Source organism: Pteropus alecto, unplaced genomic scaffold, assembly GCF_000325575.1.
Source record: "Pteropus alecto unplaced genomic scaffold, ASM32557v1 scaffold7, whole genome shotgun sequence".
Classification (NCBI taxonomy): Eukaryota; Metazoa; Chordata; class Mammalia; order Chiroptera; family Pteropodidae; genus Pteropus; species Pteropus alecto.
Genome location: NW_006494614.1, coordinates 33,604,961 through 33,614,479, shown reverse-complemented (window position 1 = coordinate 33,614,479; position 9,519 = coordinate 33,604,961). Strand labels below are relative to the sequence as shown.

At 50.2% G+C, this 9,519-nt stretch overlaps 1 protein-coding gene across 1 annotated transcript in view; it reads right to left on the bottom strand.

The window, feature by feature from the left end:
• Positions 1–1,901: 1,901 nt before the first annotated feature.
• Positions 1,902–9,519, bottom strand: part of TRAM2 (translocation associated membrane protein 2) — a 69,371-nt gene continuing 61,753 nt past the window's right edge. Inside the window, exons 9-11 of the mRNA XM_006926440.2 lie at positions 8,796–8,939; positions 7,761–7,924; positions 1,902–6,479 (exon numbers count right to left, since the gene is read on the bottom strand). Of these exons, the coding sequence (XP_006926502.1) occupies positions 6,406–6,479; positions 7,761–7,924; positions 8,796–8,939 (382 nt within the window). The 3' untranslated portion in view covers positions 1,902–6,405. The remainder of the gene's footprint in view (positions 6,480–7,760; positions 7,925–8,795; positions 8,940–9,519) is intronic.

The following is a 9,519-nucleotide window of genomic DNA, read 5'->3' as shown; positions in this document are numbered from 1 at the left end:
CTTACCTCTGCTAGTTTATACAAGGCAGTTGGGTGTAGGGTCCACGCAAGTCAGAGCAGATTAGTTTTCCTATTGAGATCCTGAATAGAAGTTCAACCATTAGATGTCACTTATGCTACCTTTTGCCACAGTCATACCTGGCATGCATCTGGATTCCTGGCTCAGGTAATGGAAGAGTCAGCCTGCAGCAAGCAATATTATGGGAAGAAGAAATAACCACCCTTTCATTGAGCCATCAGGGATCTGAGACAGAAAGAATTAGTGCCATCTGTTACTGTTTGTAACACAGGCACACTAGTAGCTGTGGCTATCAGATCTAAGGATGTGTATAAGATGGTTTAGGGTAGCTTATGGATTCAGGGGTAGTAAAATATGCCTTTGAGTGAAGATTGGCCGTGAATTATCACTACACAGGCCCTAGGTCCGTGCTCTATCTGTACCACCAGGGGGCCTTGAAAATACCATTTAAGTAGGGTGTATCAAACTCCTATCTACAGAGTTTGAGGGTATTTGGGACCAACTGGTAGAGAAGACGTCTCTAAATGTTGTTGCCAAAGAATCAAGTCACTTGGGTCAGTGACTCCTGAATGTTTTGCTCGCACCCGCGTATGAGTAATTACACTCATCTGGGCTCTCGCCAAAGATGGTTATGGAAAACACAGAGAAAACAGCAGGCAAAAGGCCATCTACCTGACATCAGCCCACTGTTATTAATAATACTTGGTCATCTATTCAGTACCAACACTAATATTTGGTGGCTGTTACACACAAACTGAATCCCATCTTCTCCTAGCCAAAGGATTTTTACTATGGTAGGCATTAGGCATAGTGTGCTTCCTTGTGGAGCTTGCTACCCACAAACCCTATGTCAAGAAAACTCCTACTTTTATTCTTTTACTGTTACAATCTCAAATAAAAATGCTTGTTACTACCCAGCATTCACTATTCTTTCTCCTTCCTTAATTCTAAATCCCTAATTCACATGAGCACAGTTGACAAACATGTCTCAAAAGATATATAAGAAATTACTAATATTGTGAAAACTATTAGAAATTAGGCTAAAATTGATGCAACTCATTTTTCAAGGAAACATCCAGATAAAGGAACATAAGGAATTATACTAGAGACAATTAAACTGATAATTCTATGCCTTTTATTCAGTTATTTCAAAAATATTTGCTGATCATTTATTTCAAAATGTACATTTAAAAAATCCATACAAAACTGTAATTTGTTTTCAAACCAGACAGAAACAGTGGAAAAGGATTTTCAAAAAAGTTCACTGAGAAACATCCAGATAAAGGAACATAAGGAATTATACTAGAGACAATTAAACTGATAATTCTATGCCTTTTATTCAGTTATTTCAAAAATATGCGCTGATCATTTATTTCAAAATGTACATTTAAAAAATCCATACAAAACTGTAATTTGTTTTCAAACCAGACAGAAACAGTGGAAAAGGATTTTCAAAAAAGTTCACTGAAAGTAAAAAGCCCCCCCCCCAAAAAAAAAAAAAAAACAACAAAAACTTTTACATGACCATAAATACGGCAGGTACAAATTTCCTTGAGTTCCTTGTTGAAATTTGGTCCATAACATGAACAGGCTAAAGTAGAAAAACAAAAAGACACCTTTTGTCCACATTTGCATTATGAGTTGCTCAGGGCACCAGCAGCCTCAGCTCATCCTTCAGATGTTTGTTAGAGGAACTGAAAAATGAGGTTTATAGTCTCATCACATAAACACTTGACTCTGTACCCAAGGACATGGTGGTACTTATAATCACAGCCAGATCCTATCAGACGAATAAGGCTGTCCGCACGTGGCTGATACTCAGAAAACTCCTTCCTCTCCACGTGAATAGGAAACTAGAATGCTTTTAGGCAGAGTGATGGTGATGCCTCGGGTGTCACAAATCTCATTCCCAGACACTGACTTATTAATGCCCCATCATGAGGATAGTTTTTTTTTTTTCCTTTTCAAAAGATTTTTAAAAAATATATGGACTTCTAAGATGATGCTACAATGTTCTACTAGAGTGCCACAGAAACCCACCCAGGATCACTAGAATGACAGCAACAAAGGGAAAGTGGCTAACATTTCTTCTGTAGGGGATGACGACCGCCCCTCCCATGGGTCCGTTGCCTCCTCTTCCTAGGGCATTAGAAGGGACAGCAAGGCCTGTGGAAAGACCACTGGCTGGGAGGGTTATTGCACAACCCGGAAGAGCAAGGAAAAGGCAGGCAGGCAAGAGGCAGGGGAGAGGGGAGCTGCTGCTAACACAAGGTAACACTGAATTAGGAGTTCCAAGAAGTTCTGCAACAGCTGAATGAGACTCACTGTCAAACAGGTATGAGTTAACACTTGTGACTGGGAAATGAACACGTTTATAATATAAACTTTGGGTTGAATGGGAAGCAAAACAGATCAGAAGAGGTATAGCAAGGGTACCTTTTTTTAAGAATCTGGGTGGGGGGCCTGGAAGAGCAGGTCTCAGAATGTTTGGGCCAGAGGCACGGCGGCGGGGCTTAGTGCTCCTGGAGGCCTCTAAGCTTACCCTAATAGATATATGAGGCACAGGTGCCTGCATTGGGCCCTCACAGTCTTCTGCAGCCACACAGGTGGGCCAGAAAACTGACATGAGAGAAATCAGAAATAAAATAGAACACACCACAGACCCTAACAATTGGGAGGTGGGAGGGTGAGACAAATGAGGCAAAACTGTCACAATCCGTGTCTCTTTTACATGTAACTGTGCCGGGGTCCAGTGTTCTCGGCTGCACATGACAGACAACCCTAGAGCCCTGGCAGCTGGGGGGCTGGCCACACAGTACAAGTGAAGGCCGGAAGACCACACGGCAAGTAAGGCACTTCTTACTCAACAAGAATAGGATCTGCTTGGGACAAACACATGGGCTGCCGAGCACAAGAGGCCGCATAGAGCCAGAAGGTCTCAAAGTCTCAATGCTTTTCTGAGACCTCCAGAAAAAGAATGAGTGAGGGGACATGAGGCAGCTGAGGGGGTGAGGGGGGTCTTTTTCAGCCTTTTGGGAAGAAGAATTAATATTTATGTGAGAACCGGAGTAAAGAGTGAAAAGTTAGTAGAGGCTTCCTCACTGGGCTAACCATGGGCTGGAGAAGGATTCTATTTAGGTTTCAAGTGATCTGGCAATGACTCAATTCTTCAGCTGCGCCCCAAGTCCCTCCTGACAAACAGGGCTGTGAGCTGGGAAGGCAGCAGGAGGGAAGACAGACCACTCAGTTGTCCTAATTCAAAAGCCTTCTGTAGACTCCATGAGCAAATGGAAGCCTGTGAAGATCAGGAATGGACATCTATCTGCTTGTGACACTGAGGCCCTTAGGCAGGGGAGTTATGTTTTTCTCTCAGGCCTAGGAAAAACCAACTGAATTGACTACAATGGGAGAAAAGCAGCTCTCCTTCTGGCTCAGCCTGCCCCCCCCACCCCCAGAACCTTCTCCTACCTTCATAAGGAACACATGTAATTTATTAATGGTGTAGCTCTCAGAGCCTGGATGGTAAGAATGACCTTCCCATCACTGAACCTCGAAGGGGAATCGGAAGCATAGGATGCTCCCGTCCCGCCAATAGGGCCTCCTTCTCCCTCTCCTGCCACTGCCATCTGCTTGCCTCCCCCCAACACACTGGTGCCAGTTAAGATGTTGAGAGAGGCAGCGGTTGCTGAGGTAGATTAGCATGTGTTCTCCTGCTCTGTGGGTGGTGCTGGGCTGGCCTCTCAACTTGGAGGTGTCTGACAGGGCCTTCGCAGATGGCTTGGCATGTTGGGAACAGGAGAGAGCGTTTAAAACTGAAGAAAATAGACAAAGTGGCCAAATCAGGACACGCCAGCCCAAACAAGCTCACAGGATGAAGTGGAATTGAGTTATTTCGGCCCCTGGCAACACAGTTTTTGAGCCAACCTGCCAAAGACTTGGCTCTGCTCTAAAAGAAATGTGCCACGGATGCCAGTGGGGTGATAGAGCATCCTACAATTACCCTCTCATCCCCTTCCCCTATCATTCCTGAAGCCCAGCTGGTGAGACGTTAGCCTTACTCACGGTCTCAGGGAGTTCTACAGAGCAACAAAGATCTAACTCCCGTCACTAAACAAATGCTGTTCTTTAGGAAACAGAACCTGGGTTGGCAGTACCACCTCTGAGGCACACTATACCACAACGCTGGAGCCTACAGGAGACTTAGGGAACACGAAACTGTGTGGTCTCTGGTAATGAACACCTAAACACCTACGCACATGGAGGCTGCTTGATGGCAGGATGTGAGCTGCTGCTCAGCACCTCCCCAGCCAGCAGCGCACCGCATGTATTTGCTGAAGGCATGATGCCACAGTTTAACGGGGCTCACCTGGGGAAGCAGCCTCTTGCAGGGCGTAAGAACACACCCAGGACATGGCCCAGAGAAAACCAGGGTGGTGGCTGTGCCGATGGGGCAGGTATAGGAGGCTGCTGGCTGAACAGCCCTGCCATTAGCAGTCACCAGGCCAGGTAGGGAGCCAAACCCAACTACAGCCATGGCAGGGCTGTCAGACTGAAATGGCTAAGGGTTTCCACATCAGGTCTGTCGGGTTGATGCCAAGCTACCCTTTTACCAAGGTTTGCTTTGCAGCCCACAGAAGTGTCAGAAGATGGGAGAAACGCCTATTTTCAATAACACTGTCCCACTTCCTAAGGGGAATCAGAAGCAGCCAAGGGTAGTTCCTCCCATTTCAGCCACCTTATCCAGAACAGAGATGAAGGTCTACAGTGGTGATAGGAAACAAATCCCTCGGTCTCTAGAAAATTTAAATTGGTTTCTGATACAAGTGACATGGAGAAAGGGAAGTTGCCTTGATGAAAAGACTCACCCCCCCTTTTTGGATAATAAGCCAAAGTTTGGCTTCTACTGTGATGTCAGAAAACGGAACAGCAGCACATCAAATGACATTGACGTTCCTATGCCCACCAAGAACTGCTCCCATCGCTGCAGCACAGAGTTCAGGGGTTCTCAGGACCTCTGAAAGCCTAACTCTTCTCTGGAATCCTCACAAGGCCCCATCAGGACGGGGAGGCCTTGTCTTTGCGGGGAGAGGAGAGGAAAGGCTACATGAGGGACAGGACAGAAAGCCTCTCGTCGGCACAGCTGTGCTGCTTGTCTAAACAGCCAGCCCTGGGTTCGCACTGTCTAAAATGTTGTAGGTGCACTCAACAAACATCAGCAGATGACAATGACAATTCCAAAGAACACTCAACAAGAAAAGCTCGAGGGTGAGTGGCCCAGGTGACCCTCCCTGGGGCCCCTGGGGCCCCAGGGGCCAGCGGGGGCTTGGTGTGACTACAGCTAGAGATGAAGTCAGGCAGCAGGCTGGCCCCTCGCAGGGCTGCCTGGGTCTGCACTTCAGACCAGCAAGTGCCCGCTGGGCTGTTAACTGCGGTCGGATTTGGTTTTGAATGCTGGTGAATGGTTGAAAAAGGAAGTGCAGCTGGGGCTGCTGAAGAGAGGCCTGGGTCGACTCCATCATTTCCGCCGCCCTTACCTCTCCTGAAGCCTGCTGCTCAGTACATTTTGCTCTTGCTCTAGAGTGGGAAGCCTTGTCCTCCCTTCAGCACTTCCACGGCAGAGCAAGGGCAGGCTGGTTTCCAGTCCCAGACCAGCCGCTGGCAAACTGTCTTGAGTCATGGGACCCAACACAGTTAACACCGTCCTTCTGGACCGAGCCATCAGGTCCCAAAGCCAAACGCCTTGGCATCTACAACAAGCAGTGGCGCAGCTGGGCCTCGAGACAGTCATGCAGAACTGGAATCATACATCTCGTCAGTTAATCAGCACCTAGGAGATGATGATCCGAGGGGGTAGGTCTCTCCTCTTCTTGCTCATCCACACGGGGGCCACCGGGGAGCCTGCTATTGGCCCCAGGCGGAAGCTCCTTGGCACGGGGCTTCTGGACTTTAACAGGTCCTGGGGACTGATGCTGGGTGTTGGATGCCAGGACTGCAATCTTAGCTCCCTCTCATTGTAAAAATCAAGACAGAAAAATTGCACAATACGGTAAAAGAAGTAAAAAATAGAAAAAAGCAGCCGTGAAGGAAGAGGAAGAAGAGACAAGCAGAAAGATAACCAGAACCTGGGCTTCTAGAAAACCCAACACAGGACAGAGGTGAGGACATGAGATGGCTTGAGGGAGAGAAAGAGGAAGATTTTTGGTTTTATTGAGAATGCTTTATGGAAAAATAAAGAGAAAGCCAAGAAGAAAGGAAAAGCCCCGTTTAAAGACAGGTTCCTGCTGTCTGAGATGGAGCATCACGAGCAGGAAGGGGGAGGCAGTGATGGAGGCTCCCACTGCCCTGCTCGGCCCCCACAAGAAGATTCCTGTTCTCAGCATTTTGGCCTTAAGGAGACTTGAGTTTCTTAGTCCGTGGGGAGGTTCCATTCTCTGCTTTCACCACTCCATTTTCATGGTAACCTAGAAAGGGAAGGGAGACAAACATGATGTTTTTGCTGGTACCAGAGCAGGAGAAGGAAGGGTTTGAGGGCCCAGGCAGCCCAGCTGCTACACACAAGATTGAACTGAGGGGACCCCGGGCTGTAGCCTCCCACAGCAAACGAAAACCAGCGGACTGCCCCCGAGGGCTCCTGCTTTCCCCAGGCTCTTGCTGCCAGTGGCTCTGTTTGAGATAGTTGATCGCTGAAGATCCTTAAGCAGGAGGGAGCTGGGATGACACAGAGTAACTCAGAAACAGGCAGAGGCCTGCCCGCCCCAGGCCTGAGGCTGGGGGCCAGACCCTTACTGAAACCACTTAGCTGCTGTCGGTGTCTTCTGTTGCACTCGGGCCCCCTGAAGGGTAGCCACACACTTCAGCAACAACTCCTGGGAAGTTGAGGACAGAAGGGAGGACGTGGGCAGTCTGTAGGGACAAGGCCTTACCCACATGCCTGACACTCCCTTGGCACTAAAAAAAATCGTTTTATTGTTGTCAAAAACACGTGCTTGCTCCAAATTAAAGAGGCACATCTGGCCGCAGCCTCACACCCCATACCCACCCAAGCCAGGCGTGGCTCATCATCACACCCTGCGGCGCACGTGTCTGGTTCTAATACACATGAGCCCTTGCCAAGCAGGCCACACCTGGAGAAAGGCAGGAGAGTCAGAAAATAGATCCTGGTATAGACAAGCCCCAGGCTGGACAGAAAGTGCGGGGCTGGCAGTGCCCTGGGACCTGGAGGGGTGGGTGGTTAGTGAAATGTGGGAGAGGGCAAAGGAGAAGTGAGTGTCCCACCCCCGCCGCCCACCTAGCACTGTGCCATCTTGAGTCATTCCTGGAGACAGAAGAGGAGCCAGCAGCCTGGGAGGCGGGGGCGGACTACGATATAGAGCAGAGGGCAGGTGAGGACAGAGTGGCCGTGCAGCCTAGAGAACAGGCACAGAATTTGGCTGGGGTCCAGAAGCCATCCTGAGGACACGCTTCCTGCCAGAGTTCCCTGCCCAGCCACTGCCCTGCCCCACCACTGCCAGAAGGGCTCCTGGCCTAGTCAGGACCAGCCCCACCCACGGCCCGTCCCTGGCCCACACCCAGCCACGTGCCAGTCAGGTCCTGGCAGGAGTTGAGGAGCCCCGGGCCCAGGGGAAGGAGTACAGACGGAGAGCCGCAAGACAGGTCTGGGTAGAGCCCAAGGAGCCGGGCCCTGGCTCCTTCTTGCCCAAGACAGAATTCCCCGCTGCCTGCCCGCGGGCCTTGGCACTCACCAGATTCCCTCTTGATGAGCCTGGCTGGTAGTCTGGGGGCAGCTGGGACTCTCCGCTTGGCACTCTGCTCGTTCCAGTATTCCCGCCAGTGCCGCAGCTGGGAGTGGATGAAGCGCCACATGAGCCAAGCCTGGGCAGCACACACCAGCAGCAGCACGCAGAGCCTGCAGAGGCGCAGAGCAGGGGGCTCAGAGGGGGCTCAGGCCACAGTCCAGCGCAGGGGAGGAAACAGGTCAGAAACCCTGCCATTCCCATGGCCAGTCACACTCGGCCCCCGCACACCCCACCCTGGAAGAGCACGGGGTTCACTCAGTGCCAGTCTGTGCTCTAGTACAGGGGCGGTGACAGATGGACAGAGGCTAGAAAGACCAAGAAAGAGGGAATGACAGATGCCTTTCAAGCTCCATAATCATGATGCCCCCATGCCTGGCTGGGACCCATGGCCTGTCCCTTTTGTACCCATAACACAGACCACAGCTCATGTCAGCTCCATATATATTGGAAGAATTCAAGTGACTTGCTTTATGATATAGCAGAAATCATTCTAGAGTGGCTTCTCATTTGCAAGCCACTTAAATCTGAGTAACCCTGGACAAATGAGAACCCTCTCTGGCCTAAAGGTCTCATGGAAACACAATGGCTTCCTTGCTGCTACGGGAGGCCACTAGCCAAGCTATTGAAAACACAGACACAAAGAGTTCAAGTTCAGCTGTAACAATCACTGAGAAGCTGGATGTGAAACCTACTGTGCACCATGAAGTGCTCGGGGTAAGGGATTCCCATGTGGGCTGAGGCCCTGACTAGTCTGAGCGGGCCAGGGCTGGGAAGTGAAAATGGTTTTGATGGAAGCAGAAGTCTGACAGCTCTTCTCTCCTCAGGACTAATGTCCAGAGATTTCCAATTCAATACCAATGTGTGGGAGACTAAAGGGTCTGCTGCCTCCTGATCTTCTGTGGAAGTTATGCCAAGTTCAGGAGGCTCTTGGCAGCTCTCAGGGAGCCCGAGTTTATTGCCACAGGCTTCTGCCCAACTCACCTGCAAAGTAAGGTATTGAAGTTCCCTTTCTCAGGGTCAAAGGCCTGGTTTTCCATGCGAGCAAGTCCAAAGCCGATGGCCAGCACGGCGAGAGTGAGGATGAAGAGGCGGGTGACCCCAAACACAGCAGCCCAGGCGTTAAATCTGCTCATGGAGGTGAAAAAGGGACATTAGCCTTTAGGGTCAGTGAGGGAACCTTCACTCACTTGAGAAGCGACCCAAAGTGGGAAGAAGGTTCAAGTGTGGCTGAATAGGGTGCTGGAGGGATGAGGTATCTAAAATAAAATGCCCCAGAAAAAAAAGAACTTTGGGGCACTGCCTACAGATAAAGGGGCAGCTGACACCCAAGGAAGGGCCCTCCCACCAGCCAGGTCTCAGGGGAGGCTCCTGCCTCCTCCCCGCCACCCCAGCTCCCCACATCGGGCCAGCCAGCCCCGCTCTACCACTTACAGCTTCCGTTGTTCTCCATCCGCAAAGTAGAAGAGCCGGGCCATATGAAAGAGGAACTCGGTCGAGTACTGCAGCAGCAGCAAGATCAGGCCTAGGCGGCTCAGGCTGGGGAGAAACAGATGAGCCTCACGGTCCCTCCCAGAGACCATGGAGGGCAGAGGCAAGTGGCCTGCAGCCCCGGGCGAGGCTCTCCACTCCACGTTCCCTGGCTGGCCCTGTCTTATCCTTTAGGATTCAGTTCTGCTGTCATACCTTTAAGAATTTTTCCTAATAC